The 22908-nt window shown below is 44.2% G+C and overlaps 1 protein-coding gene across 3 annotated transcripts in view; it reads left to right on the forward strand.

The window, feature by feature from the left end:
- The window catches only part of GPBP1L1 (GC-rich promoter binding protein 1 like 1), a 56132-nt gene extending 38333 nt beyond the window's left edge, over window positions 1-17799 (forward strand). For 2 of the 3 annotated variants that reach the window (XM_026651937.2, XM_026651936.1), the window contains exons 8-12: window positions 7192-7332; window positions 13071-13229; window positions 15523-15647; window positions 16529-16631; window positions 16879-17799. In XM_026651937.2, coding sequence (XP_026507722.1) covers window positions 7192-7332; window positions 13071-13229; window positions 15523-15647; window positions 16529-16631; window positions 16879-17025 — 675 coding nt within the window. In that variant the 3' untranslated portion in view covers window positions 17026-17799. The remainder of the gene's footprint in view (window positions 1-7191; window positions 7333-13070; window positions 13230-15522; window positions 15648-16528; window positions 16632-16878) is intronic. The other variant, XM_026651938.1, reaches the window with a different exon arrangement.
- The last annotated feature ends 5109 nt before the right edge of the window (window positions 17800-22908 follow it).

The following is a 22908-nucleotide window of genomic DNA, read 5'->3' on the forward strand; positions in this document are numbered from 1 at the left end:
GGGGTTGACCTGGTGGCCTAGTAGGGACTTGGAAAATATTTGGTGCTTGGCAAAAAATTTTAGGACTCGGCACAAATGTTTTGGACTTGGCAAAAAATTTTCAGCCCGCTTCCTCCGGGTTGACCTGGTGGCCTAGCGGGGACTTGGAATATATTTTGGACTCGGAAAAATTTTTTAGGACTCGGCACTAATGTTTTGGACGTGGCAAGAAATTTTCAGCCCGCTTCCTCCGGGTTGACCTGGTGGCCAAGCGGGGACTTGGAAAATTTTTCCGAGTTGGCAAAAATTATTTGGACTCGGCAAAAATTTTTCTCTGTCGGCAAAAATTTTCAGCCCGCTTCCTCTGGGTTGACCTGGTGGCCGAACGGGGACTTGGAAAATATTTGGGGCTCAGCAAAAATTTTTAGGACTCGGCACTAATGTTTTGGATTTGGCAAAAATGTTTCTGCCCGCTTCCTCCGGGTTCACCTGCTGGCTGAGCGGGGACTTGGAAAATTATTCGGACTTGGCAAAAATTATTCGGATTCGGCAAAAATTATTTGGACTCGGCAATAATTTTTCAGCCCGCTTCCTCTGGGTTGACCTGGTGGCCGAGCGGGGACTTGGAAAATATTTTGGACTGGGCATTATTTTTAGGACTCGGCACAAATGTTTTGGACTCAGCAAAAATTTTTAGGAATCGGCACAAATGTTTTGGAATTGGCAAAAAATTTTCAGCCCGCTTCCTCTGGGTTGACCTGGTGGCCGAGCGGGGACTTGGAAAACTTTTCAGTCTCGGCAACAATTTTTCAGCGCGCTTCATCCGGGTTGACCTGGTGGCCGAGTGGGGACTTGGAAAATATTTGGAGCTTGGCAAAAAATTTTAGGACTCGGCACAAATGTTTTGGACGTGGCAAGAAATTTTCAGCCCGCTTCCTCCGGGTTGACCTGGTGGCCGAGCGGGGACTTGGAAAATATTTTGGACTCAGAAAAATTTTTTAGGACTCGGCACAAATGTTTTGGACGTGGCAAGACATTTTCAGCCCGCTTCCTCCGAGTTGACCTGGTGGCCGAACGGGGACTCGGCAAAAATTATGCGGACTCGGCAAAAATTATTTGGACTCGGCAATAATTTTTCAGCCCGCTTCCTCTGGGTTGACCTGGTGGCCGAGCGGGGACTTGGAAAATATTTTGGACTGGGCATTATTTTTAGGACTCGGCACAAATGTTTTGGACTCAGCAAAAATTTTTAGGAATCGGCACAAATGTTTTGGAATTGGCAAAAAATTTTCAGCCCGCTTCCTCTGGGTTGACCTGGTGGCCGAGCGGGGACTTGGAAAATATTTTGGACTTGGCATTATTTTTAGCACTCGGCACAAATGTTTTGGACTCAGCAAAAATTTTTAGGACTTGGCACAAATGTTTTGGACTTGGCAACAATTTTTCAGCCCGCTTCCTCCGGGTTGACCTGGTGGCCAAGCGGGGACTTGGAAAATTTTTCCGAGTTGGCAAAAATTATTCGGACTCGGCAAAAATTTTTCTCTGTCGGCAAAAATTTTCAGCCCGCTTCCTCTGGCTTGACCTGGTGGCCGAACGGGGACTTGGAAAATATTTGGGGCTCAGCAAAAATTTTTAGGACTCGGCACTAATGTTTTGGACTTGGCAAAAAATTTTCAGCCCGCTTCCTCCGGGTTGACCTGGTGGCCGAACGGGGACTTGGAAAATATTTGGGGCTCGGCAAAAATTTTTAGGACTCGGCACAAATGTTTTGGACTTGGCAAAAATGTTTCTGCCCGCTTCCTCCGGGTTCACCTGCTGGCTGAGCGGGGACTTGGCAAAAATTATTCGGACTTGGCAAAAATTATTCGGACTTGGCAAAAATTATTTGGACTCGGCAATAATTTTTCAGCCCGCTTCCTCTGGGTTGACCTGGTGGCCGAGCGGGGACTTGGAAAACTTTTCAGTCTCGGCAACAATTTTACAGCGCGCTTCATCCGGGTTGACCTGGTGGCCGAGTGGGGACTTGGAAAATTTTTCCGACTTGGCAAAAATTATTTGGACTCGGCAATAATTTTTCAGCCCGCTTCCACTGGGTTGACCTGGTGGCCGAGCGGGGACTTGGAATATATTTGGGGTTTGGCAAACAGACTAACACGGCTGCTACTCTGAAATCTGTTTTTTCAAAGGTGCAGCAATGTGTGTGGGTGGGTTATATCCATAAGGCTCTGTAGACCTGTATGACTAGAAAAGCTACCACTGGCACAACGGAATGGAAAATACTATAGTAGCGCTAAATGGTGTTAAAACATTCTCAGCGGCACTGAAAGGAGTGTATTCCAACTTAAGAACGTCTTAACTGGGTCAGGCCAATGACCCATCTAACCCAGTATGCTTCCAACATTGGCCAATGGCAGGTGCTTCAGAGGGAATGAACAGAACATCAAGTGATCATCCCCTGTCGTCTACTCCCACCTTCTGGCAGTCAGAGGCTAGGGATAACCAGAGTGTGGGGTTGCATCCTTGACCATCTTGGCTAATAGCCATTGATGGATCTATTCTCCATGAACTTATCCAATTGTTTTTTGATCCCCGTTATAGTTTTGGCCTTCAACATCTTCTGGCAACAAGTACCACAGGTTCCTATTTCTCAGGTGGATAAACTGACACAGATAAATTAATTGCCCAAGGTCAAACTGTGTTAGACCTGGTCTACACTAAAAATATAGATCAACATAACTACATTGTTTAGGGGAGTGAAAAATTCACATCCCTGAGCATCACCGCTCTGCTGGCTTTAAACCATGGGGTAGACATAGTGAGGTCAACTGACCACTGCTCAGGGAGGTAGAGTTCCTAGAGTGAGGGCAAAAACCTTTTCTGTCAGTGTGTGATGCATCTACACTATGGGGTACAGCAGCATAGATGTGGTGCTGTAGCCCACATAGTGTAGACACGGCTTTGGTGTCATGCCTATAAACGTAACCCAGAAGTGCTGTCTCCGTTGACCTTCTAATCACTAGACTGCTTGTTCCATTCTTACACCTTCTCCCACCCCACCCACCCCCCAGACATAGCAAGAAGAACTTTTCTTTGGGTTTCTACCTGAACTGCCCCTTGGTGAAAGCCATATGAATAATCATTAGCAGCCACTGAGCATCCTGTCTCAACAGGGGACAGCTATAATAGTCTGTGCAGAATGATACAAAGATGAGTGTTCAGGGTACCCAGGATTGAGTGTCACCTTGTTACCTCCTGCCTCCAGTGAGAGGGAGTCTCGCCTCTGGTAGCTGAGTGTCAGTTCTCTAACACTGCTGGCCTGTCAGCCACTCAAGCACGCTCTGAGCTAGGGTAGCTCCGTCTTTGACTTGCAGGTTAACAAAATATGAACCCCAGTCCCCTTGAAATGTTCTTCTGTGATATCCTGCCCCTGACACTGGCTACTCATGGAAATCCCAGATTCTCTGCTCCCAAAGGAACAGTGTACCCGAGTTTACCTGCTTTACCTTAAATCACAGCTCCTGTATAACACATAGAACTGAACACTTATATAAACCTTCTTTTGGTTTAGTATGAATGTATAAATTCCACTAGAAACAAGTGTGTGATGGAAACTAATGGTTACAATACAAAACAAAATCATAAAATGCAAACTAGGGCCTACACTTAATGGTTACCTTTCCTATCTAACAAAGTCAGTTTCCCCCACATCGTTCAGTCTGTTGCAGAGCTGACTGGCTTCCCAGGAACCAGAATCCAATCTTTCACTGAACACCCCCATGCTCAACAAGATGTCTCCTCAGTGAATGGATTCAGTGTGTCTTTCTCCACTCTTTGATATACTGAATCTGTCTTTTGTCTTTATTCACAGTCCGGTGATCCCCTGTCTGTTTCACTGTTCCTTTTTACCTCCAAGTGGTTTTGATTGTTTGCAGTTGGCTTTGATAGTTTTCCAACTGTTCTGGGATGGGCAAGGGTAGACAGTTGAACCTTGCATTACATCACCAGCTGACCAGGGAGGGGTGAGGACAACTTCTGCTTGAATGGGCCATCACCAAAACACGATTCCCTGGTGACAGACTTTTACTCCGGGACCATAAGGCGTAGTTTTCAATATACACCTCTGCCCCGATAGAACGCTGCCCTCGGGAGCCAAAAAATGTTACCGCATTATAGGTGAAACCGCGTTGTATCGAACTTGCTTTGATCTGCCGGAGTGCGCAGCGCCCCTCCCTCCCCCCGAGCACTGCTTTACCGCATTATATCCAAATTCGTGTTGTATCGGGTCACGTTATATCGGGGTAGAGGTGTAGTTAGGTTATTCCTTAAATATTAACTGTGTACACACCTTGCAGTGAGTATTGATAAATTAAGAGCTTTTAATACAGACCTCACATGCTACCCTTAGTTAATAAATACTGTGAAAGTGGTATATTAGATGTAGTGAGTTTGTCAGGTCTGACAGTAGTTGCTTGTAAAGAACAATTAACCTGTTGGCACCAATGGGCCTCAGTGTCATTGTGAGCATTCCAAGTATTTGTATTATTGTAGTGCCTGGGTCTTGGTCTCCGACTAGGTCTTTTCGCTGTGCTAGGTGCTGTACAAACACAAAACACAAATATGATCTCTGTCCCCAGCAGCTTACAATCTAACACCCACCCCCCAGATTTAGTGTTGTGCCTCACCAGTGGGGTGTTGTGGCAATTTACATTTGGCTTTTGGGAGTTTGAGAGGAACTTGATTTGAAATATAAGCTGTGAAAAAGGTGGAAATCCATTTCACCAGTGTTGGGGTTTTTTGGAGTGGGGAATGAGTGTTCTATATACTTAATCTGCTTATGGTCTTCCATACAGAAACTCCTTACAGTTAATACTAACCGGAGAATTGTGCCTTCAGATTCTTGAGCAAAAATTGACATTTTGATGTGACTGCCATTTTCAGAGGTTCCTATTTAAGAGATAGTGCAAGAAGTATGCTCTAGTTCAGGGGTAGGCAACCTATGGCACGCATGCCGAACGCAGCACACAAGCTGATTTTCAGTGGCACTCACACTGCCGGGGTCCTGGCCACCGGTCCGGGGGGCTCTGCATTTTAATTTAATTTTAAATGATGCTTCTTAAACATTTTAAAAACCTTATTTACTTTACATACAACAATAGTTTAGTTCTATATTATAGCCTTATAGAAAGACACCTTCTAAAAACATTAAAATGTATGACTGGCACGCGAAACCTTCAATTAGAGTGAATAAATGAAGACGCGGCACACCGCCTCTGAAAGGTTGCCGACCCCTGCTCTAGTTAGACAGAAATGAAGGCACAAGCTCTACCCCAGGAAGTTTACAATCTAAATCAGTTTTCTAACCTGTGGGGGAGGCATCGGACTAGTCAATGAGAGGGGGAGCCGAAGCCAGAGGATGTGATCGATGTGGGAGAGGGAAGGTGCAGGACCCCAGGTTGATGCAACTTCCCCTGATTCACTGCAAGCATATTGCTGCATAGCAAATAAAGCTACTGGTGGCTCCCTGAAAATCTTTCCTGCCCTTCTTTGTGTGGCTGCTAACATAGCTGGACATTGTAAAAGTCAAAGGTGTAGTAGGGCTGCGGCCTCAGTGTGCCAGCCCAGGCTTCTCTCTCCTCAGCTTTGAGTGGCAAATCGATGGTTGTCCACCTCCAGCATCGTGTCCCTTCTGATTAGGGAATGGGGAGAGGGATTCGGTTTTTACCAGTGGGGGGAGTAAGGGTGAGTAGTCAGCAAAATATAAGAAGGAAGAAATATACACCAAGGAAACAAATGAGGAAATACGGAGAAACAGTGGCTCCTGCTGTCCTTTTCTGCAAAGTACATTATCCATTTTAGACTCCTATTTAACTTAGGGTACGTTTTCACTACCCGCCGTATCAGCGGGTAGCGATAGATATATCGCGTCTCGTTAAGACGCGATATATCGATCCCCGAACGCGCTCACCGTCGACTCCGGAACTCCACCAGAGCGAGGGGCGGTAGCGCAGTCGACGGGGGAGCCGCGGCCGTCGATCCCGTGCCATCTAGACCCCAGGTAATTCGATCCAAGATACTTCGACTTCAGCTACGCTATTTGCGTAGCTGAAGTTGCGTATCTTGGATCAATCTTCCCCCCCCCTCCCCCCCACCCAGTGTAGACCAGCCCTTAAATCCCAGATAAATCCTGGATGAGCATTGATATCAGAAATTCAGAATACTTAAATTTTACAGCTTCATTTTAAAAAAAAAATAAATAAAAAATTATTCCTCAGCTGTCTTGTTCCTGTGCTGCTTCGTGCCATCTCTCTCATTTGGGGACCGTTGTTGCACAGTTTGTCCTTCTTGGCTGAGAGGTCCAAGATGATACTTTTCCAAGTAGAAGACATTTATCATGAAGCAGCTTTCTGCAACTGCAATTATTGCTTGGCCATCAAATAATAGATGCAGATAGATCCTGATGGTGGATACTAGTTGGGTGAAGTTGCCGTACTCTGAGTAGTTGCATGTGGATTGGCTTAGAAAATGGGCTGGTTTACATGCTTCCGTACTCCAGTAACCTGGCTTCTCACTCGGTAAGTTTTGGGGCTTCTTGTCTGGATTTTTAGTATATCCGTTGACTTCTGTGTCTTGTTAAACAGCAGGGTGCAATCAAACTTTTGTTCCTTTACCCTTCCATGGGGATTAGGAGTATCTTCCTTGCAACATGGGGACTTCCTGTCTTGCATTCATGCCTTAAAGCTTCTTCCCTGTGGCCAGAGGAAGCTCCTGTTGAGTGATGCAAGATATTTGGTGGTGGTATTTAGCACTGTGTAAGAAATTTGAATTTTATTATGGTCTCTCACTTCCTGTGCTGGGAGCAGTTGTGTAATACATTGCATCTCTCAATGGTGACTCCTCCAACTAATGGTGGAGCATTTAATTGTTTATAATAGTCCCAACCAATCCTTTGCTAGAAGAGTGATAGCTGTGAAGCAGTTAGAGGGTATTTGTGGGCGGGGTGGTTCAGCAGGGCAGGAATGGGGGATTCTCAGGATTAAGATGAAAGGGGGATTTGAGGCCATTTTTTTGGAGCAGGAGAAGATAATTTGTTCAATTAATCAGACACCTTATTAAGTCAATTTGATGTTGCTTTGATTTTTTTTACCACTTGCAAGCAACCCATTCTTGTGCCGTACCATTACTGTCTAGTGTATTGTGTTCTCTTCAATATAGCCAAGTCCATGGAAAGCTAACAGAAGTGAACATAAACCAGGCTCGCTTTCCTCCAGCCGTGACTCTGCCTTTACCAGTCCGGTGTCTGTAACCAAACCAGCGGTACTGGCGAGTGGCTCAGTTCTCACCTCTCCCAAAGAGGTAAGGGGTTGGGTTGGGGATAGAATTGGACCTTTTCCAACTAATGTTGCTTTCTATAATTTAAGTACCATGAGAGCTCTTCTATTCATATTATACAGCTCTGAACACTTGAAGAGTACTCAATCACTTGTATGGTCTTTGCATGTTGAGCTAAGTTCCCTTGTACATTAATGGGAATGCTCTTGGAAGTCTGTCTGTCTTGATGTAAAGTGTGCTACCCGCAGATTTTGGCTAGATCTGCTGTAATTTCATCACCATCATACAAGGTATGGTTGCTTTTACATTTTAAGAGCATCTTAGGAACTAACTGGGCATGCCCAGAAACAATGTCCAAACCATCAGCTGCATTACCAGAGTGCAGACACCAGCCCTGCTATGTGAGAGCTGTGAACTGAAAGTTAACGCTGAGGGCTTCTCTACACAACTGCTACTTTACAGCGCTGCAACTTTCTTACTCAGTGGTGTGAAAAACCAGCCCCCTGAGTGCTGCAAGTTTCAGCACAGTAAAGTGGCAGTGTAGACAGTGCACCGGCACTGGGAGCCACACTCCCAGCGCTGGGAGCTACTCCCCTCGTGGAGGTGGGTTTTTTTACAGCTGGTGCCGCGACTACACGGCCACATTAAAGCGCTGCCGCGGCAGCACTTTAACATTGCTAGCGAAGACATACCCTTAGTACACATGGGGGTGTGTGTGTAAATTCTAGTGTGTGTTAGTGTCACACACTAACTAGATCATGTGGACCCTGCTGGTGCACACTAAAAGTTCCCCACATGAATACGTTTCAAAAGAGTTTAAAATGGGGGACTATATTAACACACACTAGGGAACTCTTAGAGCAATGTCATTGGAGGTTTTTAAGAGCAGGTTAGACAGTCACCTGACAGGGATGGTCTACATAATACATAGTCCTGCCTTGAGTGCAGGGGACTAGATTAGAAGATCTCTTGAGGTCCCTTCCAGTCATATGATTCTATGATTCAGTGCTAGCAGGGTCTACACAGGCCCGTTAGTGCATGGCACGCTAGTGCGCACCAGAATTTACACCATACAAGACCTGAATTCTATACCACTCTTTAAAATAGGGTGCTAGATTGTCTTGTGTTCTTGCTCTTCCTGCTCACAGCTCTTTACTAGCAATGCATGTGGTGAGCTTTGGGAACAGTTCAAAAGGTTTGGGATGTACAGATGTGTGTACCGTTCCTCTTCAGCTATTGTGTCATTTGTCAGTGTTGATGGTGGAGGATGTACCCCAGTATTCATCTACAAGGTTGTCTTAATGTATAGATTAAGTGTCTGGAAAATTCTTTGGACTTAAAATTTACTAGCGTTTCAGCAGTCTATTCATGGTAGCCTCTTCTGCCCTTTATTTGTGTAGGTGGTATGACTCTAAAAGGGACTTGCTTTCCAAATAGTTTACATCCAAAATGCTGGGTTTGGGCAAAAAATTACTAACAGCAGACCCTAATAATGAAGCATTTCCATGAATTTTAAACAATTTTACATTAAAACTTCCCCTGCACTGTTGGGAAGTAAAACACTATGGCTTTGTGTTCGTGCGCGGGCCTAGGGATGTGCTGTCCGCCCTTTCCGCAGCCCCCATTGGCCTGGAGCGGCGAACCGCGGCTAGTGGGAGCCACGATCGGCTGAACCTGCGGACGTGGCAGGTAAACAAACTGGCCCGGCTCACCAGAGTGCTTACCCTGGCGAGCCGTGTGCCAGAAGTTGCCGACCCCTGTGTTAGTGTGTAAAAACCAGAAAATTAAACTGGTCTGTTTGTGTCCAAACTAAGTAAAGTACCAAAGGGTAAACAATATAAATCATGGAAAAATTAGACAAGATTTTAAGAAATGACTAGTGATAGAGTGTCTCCATTTTTGGGTACTCTGCTTGATACCTAAAAGGGATCTGATCTTTAGAGTACCACATTCCCATCCTCTGAAAATCTGCTCTCTTTAAGGAGTCAATTGGGTACCAAAAATTGACACACCCACAATTGCTAGTCACTGCTTGGCCATGATTTTCTGTATCTTTAAATTTTCAGTTTAAATAATCTGGAATGCTGGAAGAAGTTAAACAAGTCGTATCTTGACACTGTTCTTTAGTTTTAATAAACAATGGTGATGTATTTACTCAGCCAGAGGTGAATGCCCCACCTGCATATTCGGCAGAAATGTTGCTATTACAAAAGTGAGAATCCTTCTTGTGTGAGGCTGCTCTCTCTCTTATTAACCTTTTGTTTTGAGATCAGAAGTATTCCTGGGAAGGTTTTGTCATCTTTGTGGATCTTAAAGTTTGTATAGATTTTTTTTTACTCATTCTGAACTTTCACCATTTTTGAACCCCTACACTGGGGTAGTCAGTTATTTCTTGGTCAATGTCCAAATATTTTGGTCAAGGTCCAGACTCCTGAGAAACATTTTTCACACCACAATAACAATTATGATAAGTAAATAAAAAGATTTAGCAGTATGTTCAAAAGTGTCTGGCGGTCCAGATTTAACCTGTGGTCTGCCTGTTGACTATCCATGCCCTAGGCTTTGAGTGTAAGATACTGGGATATTCTTTTGATCATGAGAGACAATTCTGTGCAAAACACAAAACTGAGGTTTCCAAATTAGCCCACTAATAATGGGTATATAGATGAGTAGTTCTGGTTTTTATGTAATAAAAAAACCCCATGGAAATAACAAAATTGCCAGTCATCTCCTTGACAACTTTGCTTTTGTGTTGTATTCTTTCCCCTCACCCTACCTCTTTGTTGTTTTAGATTGTAAGCCCATTGGGGCAGGGACTTTGTTTTCCCTTATGTCTGTACAACACCTAGCACACTTTGGGCACTACTGGAACATAAATACATAATTCAGATAAGCTTCCACCTTCAGGTAAGTAATACCAAAACAAAGTTAAATGCACTTGTTATCCAGTACAATAAGTACTGCATATAGCCTCTGTAATTTGTTGTCCTAGGCAGCTTTTGCTGTCAGTCTCTGGCCAGCAAGGATGTAGGTTTGTAGGGTATTAATCTGACACTCAAGAGAGAGCCTGTAATTCAGTCTTTCTACAGAGACTAGTAATACTTAAAGCTATGAAAATTGCACTCTGTGTTGAACTTCCACCAGCATTGTCTGAGGGCTGGTCCACACTAAGCCCCCAGTTCGAACTAAGATACGCAACTTCAGCTACGTGAATAACGTAGCTGAAGTCGAAGTATCTTAGTTCGAACTTAAAGGTACTCACCGTGGGTCCACACACGGCAGGCAGGCTCCCCCGTCGACTCCGCCTACTCCTCTCACGGAGCAGGATTACCGGCGTCGACTGCGAGCACTTCCGGGATCGATTTATCACGTCTAGACGAGACGCGATAAATCGATCCCAGAAGATCGATTGCTTGCCACCGAACCAGCGGGTAAGTATAGACGTACCCTGAGTGGTTAGTAAATTAATAGAAGAAACTCGTCTGAAAGTCACTCCATCCTGTGTTCCCATAACATCAGTAGTTATATCCAGTTAAACTGGAAATCATTTAAGTTTGTCCAAGCTACAACTGAACTGTAATGCCTAGTCTTTTATTTCACATGCTTCTTTTAAAAAAAATTGTTTGACAATCTTAGTCTAAACACAGGACTGGGACCCATGAATTTTAATCTCACCTCTGCCACTGACCTGGGAAAAGTAATTTAATCTCTGCTTCTTTCTCTATCTTTATAATGGCAATAATAACTACCTTACAGAGGTGTTGAAGAGTGATCAGTTAATATTTGTAAAATGTTCTGAAAATGAGAAGCTCTGTAAAAGTAGAACACTGACATTACCATAGAGTCCTCCTAGATCTCCCTGAGGATTAGTGTAAGATTCTTCCCTATAAGTGCACTTTTAGTGCTTTATGCAGTTTGCTTTTAAAAGCCTAAGGGATGGCTCTTCCACTGTTTTCCCCTAGGAGAATATTCTACAATCTTAGAGGCAAAGTACTGAAAATGAACTTGTCATTGTTAAAACTCCTTTCTTCAGCATATCAGGCCTAACTCTCTCATATGAGATCTCCTGGTTCAGATACCTCCAGGACCCATACACCTGTCTTTCCTTTCTGACTTAGAAGAGGCAGTGAGGGAAGGATGATTGTAAAATAAATAAATCAATAAGCAATGTGCACTTATATTGGTTTTTTTTATTGTAAATCTGTTGAAAGCTTTGTGTAGTCAAAGTTAAGGTGGAGAATTTGAGAATTTTATCACTTGTTACAGCTGCTTTTCTCATCCCTTAAAATTTGTAAAATTGAGCTCTTGGTCTGTTGGCATTTCTGTATAGGTGTCTTTGAAAAGGGCTGTTCTAGCATGGAGCTTGAGTGTTTTATTGGCTGTCATGTTAAATGGGTATTCCAGTCTACTAGAAATGTCAGACTTTCTTAGTCTGTCTATAGTCTGTCACTTGTACAGTCAAACTAATGACCACACTGAGAATTTTAAATACTACTCTGGGTTTCATTTTATCCTGACAGTCACTCAGATTGGCTGTGGAAGTTTCACAATCACCTGTTTGCTCCTCTCAGTGCTGTACTAGGCGATAACTGGAATAATTGCCTGGCGAATGTTACTATCCAATGCCAGTGTTTATAGTATACACTTCTCCAGGAGAGGTTCATTTCATCTTAGCATTATGTGTAATTTAGGAACAAGGAATCCAAGCAGCTGAATATTTTGAGATCCCTTTTCTTTGCCTTTTTTTCCGCTCAGAGGGATTGTATGCTGTACCATAAGCATATTTTGCAGAGTAGTTTTCTTTGGCGTCCTAAGGATTGTGTCAGTAGGCAGCACTTCAGCTCCAAGAAAAAATCTAAAATGGTGCTGCAAGGCTCTTCCAACTCCTGCAATGAGGAACTATTTAAGTATGCCCCTGTTCTGTTCTCTTACATGCTTCGATTTCTCTTTCCCTCCTTTCACAATTTATGTGAAGGAAAGGGATTGTTTTGTGTACGAGATTCTGATGTGTTATTGTGACCTCTCCTTTCAGTGGAGAGTCCAGACTAATGAGAATAGGATTCCTGTCTTCTGCAAGGACCACCAGACATGAATACAACAGACAAATACTCGGGGCAGAGGGGAAGTCAGGAGGCTAGAATCCCAATTTATTTTTATTGTAAATCCCACCAATAAAAATGAAACAGGTTAACTACATTGAGAGCTAGCTGCCATATTATTGGATACCACCACATGTCATAAATACTACTGAAGACCTCCGGAGATCAGTTTTGTTTAATTTAATTGGATAGACCTTTTAGTTGACATAGAGAACAGGAGTTGGGGGAATGATTTTGCTAATAGGCAGGAATCAGCAGTATAGTCCTGGATCATTCCAAGAGCAGAGATGGAATTAACCGGACAGGGAGCCTGTGAGGTAGCTCACATTACCAGGAAGCATATTATGTGAGGAGCAGAAGAAGCATGTTAAATTCCTGACTGCCTGAGTTAGTGGAGATGAAGAAACAGTTGCAGCAGCAGAAAGTAAGAATTGGTTGGAGACATTCGTTCCAGGTTGGTGAGGAGGAAGGGAGTGGATTTGGAACAGTGCAGCCAAGTTCTCTGGTAGAAATCTGAACTGAGTACGCGTAGGAAATTGCCAGTCAGCTCAGGAGATACAGTCCTAAAAGGTGTGTACACAAACCCTGATCAGGGCTCAGACCCAGCTTTTCTTCAATTGGTATTTGGTAAGTTCTCTAATGTGTTCCACCTTACTTCTCCAGAGTCCTTCCAGCACCACCCCTCCCATCGAGATCAGTTCTTCACGTCTGACTAAGCTGATGCGTCGCACCGCCGATAAGAAAAGTGAATTCCTGAAGGCATTGAAAGATGACAGGAATGGAGAGATCACAGAGAACAGAGAATGTGACAAGTTGGAGGATGTAAGAGGACTGCCCACTTTTCTTTCCTGGGAATTGTATATTTTAAGGGACTTCAAATAGACACTATACCAGTGTGTTTTTTAAAAAAATAAATAAATAAAAATTGTGGCTTCATATTTACACAGCGATAGCATGGCTGCCAACTAGCCACATATGTAGGGAGTAGAACTTATCTTTCTCTGGATAGAGAAATGTAGGCTTCTGGTACTGGAACTAAGGAGATTCCGAACGGTCAGTAGTAGCTTAAATCCTGCTTCCTGAGCGGTAGCCACAAGAGAGAGAATTGCAAATGGCTTCCATTCTAGGCTGCTGCCATGTGCCAGAGTACATTCCTGCCAACTATCTATTTTAAAATGCCCTCATATTTTTGATCTGTTTTAAAATGTCTTGACATTTTTCCCTAGGAAAACTCCTCTCCAGAATGGGGTTAGAGAAGTAACTTATTGTAGATCCTAAACACAAACATTCTGAACTCTCATGTTGCCTCTGCTAGATCATCTGTAGCTGTTAATTAACGAGCACTTGTATCTGTGCTGCCATATCGGTACAGGATGGGAAACAAAGAAAAGCCATAACCTAAAGCAGTGCTCTTCACTATTTTTGAAGTGGGGGCCACTTTGGCAAAAAACCTTCAATGTGAGAGCCACATCGACTACTAAATTAACACAATGCTTACTACTCCTTAATGATGTAATGTTACAGAGCCACTCGTGCAACTAAAACGAAGTCTACTTGTACAATAAAACAATACTCCTTTTATAAAATAACCAGGAAAATATATGGAATTAACAAGGCACCTATGTGAGTAAACTTTTAAAGAGCAGAATAATGCAAAACTTACTTTAAAAACTGGATGAACGAAATTGTGCCTGTTCCTCCTTGACTTTGTTCATGCAATATTTGTAATCTGTCATCGCAATCCTAGTAAGCCATCCAAATGTTCGTTGGTCAGTTTGTACCTTTGTTTTCTTTTCATCCCTCTGGCTGGGGTGAGGGCTCTAGGGTGGAGTTGGGGATGAAGGGTTTGGGGTGTTGGGAGGGGGCTCAGGGCTGGGGCAGAGGGTTGGGATGCGGGCTCTGGGGTGGGGCTGGGGATGAGGAGTTTGGGGTGTAGGCAGGCTGCCCCAGGGCTGGGGCCAGAGGACTGGCAGCAGATAGCTCCAGGGAAGGTCTCTCTCCCTGCCAGCAGGCAGCACGGAGTTCTGGGGGAAGGGGCCCCCTGTCCCCCTGCCGGCAGGCAGCACGGAGCTCGGGGGGAAGGGATCCTCTGTCCCCCCTGCCGGCAGGTAGCACAGAGCTCGGAGGAAGGGTCCCCTGCTGGCAGGTAGCACAGAGCTCCAGGGGAAGGGGAGAGGCCCACAGCAGCCCTGCAAGCCCCAGCTTGCTCCCCTTCCCAGTTCCCGCCTACCCCCTACCTCTCTAGGTCCCTGCTGTGCTGCCCTTTAGAGCTGCTGTGCGGCTATTTATAGCCTGCTGCACGGCCACACAGCTTAGAGGGAACTTAGGGAGCCGCACTTAGGGTCGATGGGAGCCGCCACCGGCTCGCGGGCCTTGCAATGAAGAACACTGACCTAAAGAAATGCAGGAAGAAAATTAAAATATATGGCAAAGGGAAAAGGGCAACATTTGGTTAGAATTGGCAGGATTCTAAGAGGGCTTTCTAAAAAATGGGAAGGAACAATATTTTAGAAGAATGCTTACTCTGTAAATATCATTGCAGGACTGACATCTCCATTTATGTAGCTTAGTTCTGGTAGCATAGTTTAAAAAGACTGCAACTTCCGTTTACTTTCTGTTCAACAAACTGTACATTGAGAAAATCTACACTGGACCCAGAGTAGTTTAAATGAATTCGGCCCTGGTGAAAGTGCAGGCGTGACAGACCTGGCAAATTGAACACGCTCTGCACATCCGGTAGGACGGTGCCTCGCTCTACCAGTGTTTGTCCTAATGTAGAAGGACACCTCTAAGGGTCAGAGTGCAGTCTCCATGGCGCATAGAGTCTTTGGCATCTCTGAATCCATAATGGTGGTAATGTGGTGTGGACATTTGTCCCTTAAAAATTAAACTGCAGCCCACCAAACTCACTTTGCCCCTCTCACCTCACCAATGTCTGATGGCAACTGCTTTCTGTTATTACCAACTCGTGCTCTGAAGCTCTGACTTAAGGTAAAGGGTTTTATTCTCTCTGGAGTCATCCACTCAAGAACGCTAGCTTCAAGACTTGAACTGTGCTGTATGCATGAAGGATCAGTCTCTCAATGATGTGATTTGACTTACATTTTTTGTTTAGATGGAGGGCAGCAGCACACCAGAACCAAAGGAAAACTGGGAAGAGAATTGCCATCAGAATGGCCTTTCTCTCCCTTTGATGGAGGAGGGGGAGAACCTGTCTCATTCACTGGAAGCAGAACACAGGTGAGGCAACAGCAGAACATGGGCTGAAGATGTCTCAGAAATCATTTTGTCACATTGTGTGAGGAAAAGGCAGGTGCTTAGAAGATTCTCTTCTCCAGAAAACAATAGTCTTGCATATTCTGAGCTGCAGGTGTGTGGCTTTCTTATGGCACTGGGGCTGGCAGAAAGTAAAATATTGGGGTGAAATTCTGGCCTCGTTGAACTCAGTGGGGCCAAGATTTTACAGAAGTTCTGTAATTAACCTTCTAGCACTCTTCTAGCTTTGCATCCATACGTCATTTAGTGCTGCCTGGCTTAGCTCTTTCCCATACCAGGTGGCCAGGCAGAATCTCAAGTGCTATTCTGCTTGATCTGCAAAAGGGACTTCCAAATGTAGGGGTGCAGAGGTGGGTGACATATCACCACATCTCTCCTCCCAACTCTTCTTGGAATGCTGCTGTGCTTTGTCAGTATGCTAATTTGATAAGAAATTGCCCCAAATCCTATAAAGCTATGAGAAGTGGGAAGAAGATACTTGCATGCAGGTCTAAATATGCATTCTGGTTGTGTGAGCCAGAGGAGTGTGAGCTAGCTGTTTAATCAGGGCACCAGGAATAAGGAAATCCTGAGTTCTAGTGTTTTCTCGGCTGCCATGCATACTTTCTCTGTGTCCCTGGGTTATTCATTAGCCACCTTTCTTACCTTCCTTATCTGTCTAAATGCAAAGTATTATTATATATATTATTTATATAGCGTTTTCTAAAACTAGAAAACCCTTCCTGGAGGGATCGTAGTAGTTGAGTAGAAAAATCTCACACTTTATCATGCACCTGGTTAAATTTGACTTTTCCATTTGCCTTTTTGATTCTTTTTAACCCCTCACCCCTTTTTTCATGACTCAGGTTACTGAAAGCAATGGGATGGCAGGAGTATCCTGAAAATGATGAGAACTACCTTCCCCTCACTGAGGATGAGCTCAGAGAGTTCCAACTTAAATCAGAGCAGGTGTAGTACAGCTCTTGCCATAATGATGGTGCTTCTTCCTCACCTATTTCACACACACCTTTGACTGTTGTTCTGAATTACAAAGAACTAAATAGAACTTGTGTATTGATTTAAAGTGATTGTCTAGTGGGAAAAATTTACAAACATATTGTCCCCACTAGAAAAATAGATATACTGACAAACATGTATATTGTCACTGACCCTGACTCTTCACAATTTTTTATCTATTTATGTTTCTTTCTTGTAGCTAAGAAGAAATGGATTTGGGAAGAATGGATTTCTTCAGGGCCGTAGCTCCAGCCTGTTCTCCCACTGGAGAAGCACTTTTAAGACAGAGTTGGAGGACTCAGACACAGAAACTAGTAGCAGCGAAACGTCAGATGACGATGCCTGAAAGTGGGCACAAAACATTTAAAACAAATAAAACCAACCCAATAAACTCAGTTCATAGTTCAACGTGTGTTTGGGGTTGTATAAACTAAACAGAGTTTATTCTGTCTCCAGTCTGTTCAGTTTTTCTTTTGTTGTTGAATACTTCATGCACAAGGGAAATAATTGTATCCCAAAGAAGAGAGAAATTGGCTTGTTTAGCTTTTTCTTTTGGTTTTGCCCTTCTGCTTAATAGAAGTTTGTGCAGCTAGCAAATTTATGATGAGAATCCCTCATCAGGCAATGCACAAGTTCAGTCTTGTAAGCAGGATACAGGTGACTGACTGATCTTTGCAACAAGCGTCTAATAATGCCGCCTGCATTACATAATGTTGCGCGGTAACAATGTGCTAAAACAATCATTGTCAATGACAAAATGGCTATTGACGTTCTAATTGTGTTAAATTAATGCTAACAACATGACTTTTTTATTTTTTATTTTTTTTTGCGGCTCGGGGAGCTTCATCACTTAACCAGGCGTTTGTGGTTTTCTTTTATGGGTACAGCTGTAAAATATTTGGACATAGGAATTGTTTGTGTTCTTCTTCTTGCAGCCTTGATATTCAGGGTGGATTGTAAAATATAAATTTTTTGTGAGATTTCAAAGATTAAGATTATTTTGATAACATTATTTACAGATTTAAAAAAGTGACTATCACATTGAGTCTGTATGAGGGGAAAAAACTACTGCATCAAAAAATAACTAACTTGGAATAAATATTTTGCATCAGTTTGCCAATTCTAGTTGTCTTTCTTATGGAAGGAAATCTTTCCTCAAATGAATATGGATCTATGGGGTTTTAATAGCACCAGGGAATAAACACTTTGTTCTCCCCAACCCTCTCCACCTTCCCCTCCCCCACAGTTTATTCCCACTTTAAAAACATTGTTTTCTGTGGTGCTCATAATTAATAGCTAACCTACTCCTTTTTTAGAAGGGACAGTGGTTAGCCCTTACCTGTTTTGAAACGCATGTAAAGAAAAAGATCCAATTTAATTTTAACTACAGTAGTAAAAGCAGTTTGCTTTCCTCACCCTCTCTCCCATCCTCAACTTCAAACAATATAGACAGTGAAGCTAGATTGGTCATTTTTCACTTCCAGTTTCTCATGCTGTAGTGCAGTGATGTTGTTTGTTTTCAATCCAAATGAAGCTCTTTTAATTGAAATATTTTTTAAAAAATCATGAAAACATTTCTATTTGTTTGTAAAGTTTGTGTTTAATCTATCCATGGCCTAAACTCTTTTGAGTGTCCCTTTAACTTCAGCTTGTATGCTAGTAACTTTGGAAACTGTCAGCTGGAATGTTAACTTGTTAAATGTGGTTACAGATCAGTCAGATGAAGCTGTATACTAAAGGTGGAATTCTAGCCCCATTGAAATCAATGGCAGAACTCCCATTGACCTCAGTGGGGCCCAGATTTCACCTTAGGTTTTTAATACATCCCATTAAAATAGCTTCTGGTCAGACTGAAAATGGTAAAAGGTTAATACATTTAGCAATGCAATGGTAGGTCTTTTAATTCATTTTTAACAGCTACTTAGAACCCAGATACACTGGAAAATGTTATCCTAAACTGCATTCATTTTCAATTTTGGGGCCTCAGTGGGTTCACATTGTTGCTTTGAAACTGTAACAGTAAAATGATCTAATTTAATAAAGGGGGGGGGCTAAAGAAAACATTTTTACCTCTGTTGTCTAGCAGTCAGTCTTGTGGGGTCCATCTGACTCTGCTCTCTGAAACAAAGTGGAAGTCTATAAATCACATATCAAATCAACCAGTTCCTTTAGGTGTGATTTGAGAGCTACAGTCCTGGGATTTGTCTACATGAAAGTTTAACTTAAGGTGTGATTTTTTTATCACATTTTGTTAAACTAACATGAAAGATTGTGTAGGACTTTATTTTGGTTTACAGCAGGGTTATTTAAGTCTATTAGGAACAGGTTTAAGTTAAGAAGTAACAGGTTCTTCTTCGAGGAGTGCCGCTGTGGTTGCTCCACTTTTGGTGTCTTGGCGCCCTGCGCTTCTAGTCGCAGACTTGTGGTAGCAGTGCCCCGGTTGGCCGCGCATGCGTGGCAGCCGTCTTGCGCCACTCTGAGCAGCTACCCCGTGCACGCAGCCAACCATTACCCAGTTCCTTCTCTACTGCCCTTGGTTTCGGTCAGAACGAGAGCAGCACCGTTATCCGCTCTCATATTCCTTTAATCTCTGCCCTTTTCTCAGCTTATTTTCCTCGTTTATCTCTCCATTTATTTTCTTTTGTTTTCACATTTAAAAAACAAACAAACAAAAACTTTCCCCTTTTTTTTTCTCCCCACCTCAGGCGGGCAGTCGCTGAAGAGTCATTAGACCGGGACTATTCTCATTCTTTATTCAGCTTAGCCTCTTGGACATGCCTGGCTCTCCAGGTCTCAAGCACTGTCTGACCTGCAGACTTTCAATACCAGTGATAGACGGCCACTCGCAGTGTGTCTGTTGTCTGTGGGAGACGCACGTTATCCAACAGTGTCCCCACTGCAAGAAACTCAGTGTGGACAAGAGAGGCCAGGAACCTCTAATTAAAACTTTTAATGATGGAGAGATTCCTCTGGCCCTGACTCCAGGACACCACCTCACCAGTCCTCACCTGCAGCTGCCTCAGATATGGGGTCCTCTGCAAAAATGGCTGCTAAGGACCCTGGTCCTACCAAAGCCACAAAAAAGTGGTCTCATGTCACCACACCAGGATTTGCCTCCAAAAAGCGATCCCTGACCGCAAAAACTGCCCCGGTACCGACAGCATCCAGAGCGCCGAACCACGAGGCACCGGGACCATCCAGTACCGAGATGTCCCAAGGAGCAAAAGTCCCTGTGCGGTCTCACTCTCATAGCAGCAAAACTAAGCCTCCTAGCTCAGCACCGAGAAACAGAAACCTCAGGCACAGAGCCAACGCTATTGCGCCACTTGCTTCACCAATACAATATGGCAAGTCTGTGGCACCGACAATGCTCCCTCTGGTTCCCAGCCTGAGTTTGCCTGCACTGCCAGCACCGAGCCTCTCGGTACCAGGACAGTTTGTCAGCCAGGCGGACCTACTCACTGCTTCCACCTGGGAACTCCACTCTTTGGAAATGGTAGCACCCCAGCCAGGTCAGGGCCAAGCTTTATCACTACACCCACTGGCTCGGCCCCTCCCCTCTCCAGTGATGAAGAGGAGGAAGTGGAGACAGAAATGGGCATACTGGGACCCCTGGGCATTATACAGAGCCAGGAACATCCAGCTCTCCAATCCAGGTCCAGGACACAGCGATCGTCTCCGCCATCTGCTCCAGCTTCCCCAGAACTGCTGGAGGAGAAACATGAAGAATCTGCTGACAGGCCAGAGGGTGACACCCTCCCACCTACCCACACCCCAACTTAGTCTCTGGATGAAACAATAATGCCGCCTCCCCCCATGTTGGGAAATTACTTCAAATCCTTTCAGGATTTGTTTAAAAGCGTAACTGATTCATTAGACATCTCACTTGCTGAGTTACCAGAGACTCAACATAAGCTGACAGATATATTGCAAGCTGCTTAGTCAGCCAAGATAGCAATCCTATTAATGCTGCCATCATGGACCTTGCAGAAACCGTATGGCAGACTCCAGCCACAGACCCATCTTCTTGTAAGCAATCTGACAAGAAGTACTATGTGCTGACTAAAGGAGCTGAGTTTTTGTTTACCCACCCTACCCCAAACTCATTGGTGGTAGAGGCAGTTAATCAAAGGGGGGAAGCAACATCAGACCAAAACCACCCCCTATGATAAAGACTGGAAATGCCTAGACCTCTTAGGCAGGAGAGCCTATTCATCGGCGACCCTCTAGTTTCGTATAGCAAACTATTCTGCGTTACCGGCCAAGTACACACACTTTTTTTCTCAGATGTCACCTTTTATTGAGCATATCCCAGCTGACAAAAAAGAACAATATAAGGCCGATATACCTGAAGGTTTCCTCATCACCAGAATGGCCCTGCAGGCTTCTCTGGGTTCTGCTGACATGGCGGCTCACTCCATCGCCCCGTCCATTGTCATGCGGAGGGCTTCATGGCTCCATCTCTCTGGTTTCTCCAGGTAAGTTCAGGCGACAGTAGAGGACTTGTTTTGAGGGGCCAAAATTGTTTGCAGGCAGCACGGACGTCTCCTTACGCACCCTGAAGGACTCCTGTGCGACACTAAAGACACTTGGAATCTATATTCCTGCAAACAAAAAGAAATGGCAGATTCTACAACAAACGATTCTGCCCTCCCCCATACACCCAGCCTCAACGACATTATGACCAATGCCGCAAGCAGTGCCAGACGAGACGCCGTCAGATGCTGTCTACATCTGAGCCATCCATTGCTAGACAAATGTTTTGAGTGTTGGTCGAGGACACGAGAGCCCCACATTCTCCAATCCAGTCACCTCTCATTTCCAGCCCATTTGGGGCCCGCTTTACACCCTTTTACCAAGTCTGGAGAACCATCACCTCAGACAAGTGGTTCTGGAAATTATACAGAAGGGCTGTTCCATTCCCTTTCTTTCCATTCCACCTACCCACCCTCCTTCCCCGTCCCTCTTCAGGGACCCATCTCACGAGTACCTGTTACAGCAGGAAATACACCATCTCCTGCAATTAGGTACTGTGGAACTAATACCAGTTCAGCACAGGGATCGGGGGTTCTACTCAAATTACTTCCTCAGTCCAAAGAAAACAGGTGCATGGAGGCCCATTCTGGACTTGCGCAAACTGAACAAGTTTGTGAGAACACAGCGCTTCAAGATGGTAACCCTAGCAGCCATAATTTTGGCATTGGAGAAAGGAGACTGGCTCTCGGCCTTTGACCTACAGGACGCTTACTTTCACGTCACTATCCACCCAGCGCACAGGAGATTCCTACGATCAGTCTGGGCAACCTACACTACCAAGACAAGGTACTTCCTTTCGGCCTTGCCACGGCTCCAAGAGTATTTTTTTCAAAGTATTGGCCGTTACAGTAGTGCATCTTCGCAGGCAAGATGTGACCACATTCCCCTATTCAGATGACTGCCTGCTAAAAGCACCAACATAAGACAAGGCAGTCCACGCTACTCACACCACTTTAACCCTATTTACAAACCTAGGGTTACAAACCAACCTACAGAAATCCACCCTGACCCAAACCCCACAACTAGACTTCACAAGGGCACACCTCGACTGTGTCACAGCATCAGCACGGCTACCCCAACCACAGTTTCTTGCCTTAACAAACCTAATCCCAGGAGAAGGATAGCTCAGTGGTTTGAGCATTGGCCTGCTAAAACCCAGGGTTGTGAGTTCAATCCTTGAGGGGCCATTTAGGTATCTGGGGCAAAAAAACAAACAAAAACCAAACTAAACAAAAAAAACTGTCAGGGACAGTACTTGATCCTGCTAGTGAAGGCAGGGGACTGGACTCAATGACCTTTCAAGGTCCCTTCCAGTTATATGAGATAGGTATACCTCCATATGTTATATTATTATTAAGAACAGGAGGACTTGTGGCACCTTAGAGACTAACAAATTTATTTGGGCATAAGCTTTCGTGGGCTACAGCCCACTTCTTCAGATGCATAGAATGGAACATATAGTAATGAGAGATATATATACATACAGAACATGAAAAGGTGGAAGTAGCCATATCAACTCTTAAGAGGCTAATTAATTAAGATGAGCAATTATCAGCAGGAGAAAAAAAACTTTTGTAGTGATGATCAAGATGGCCCATTTCAGACATTTGACAAGTAAGACAGTAAGAGTAAGACACAGTCCACAAACATCCGCCAGAACATGCCTACAATTTCTCGGACACATGTCGGCTAC

The sequence above is a fragment of the Terrapene carolina genome, unplaced genomic scaffold (assembly GCF_002925995.2).
Source record: "Terrapene carolina triunguis isolate 2854851 unplaced genomic scaffold, T_m_triunguis-2.0 Scaffold110, whole genome shotgun sequence".
Classification (NCBI taxonomy): domain Eukaryota; kingdom Metazoa; phylum Chordata; order Testudines; family Emydidae; genus Terrapene; species Terrapene triunguis.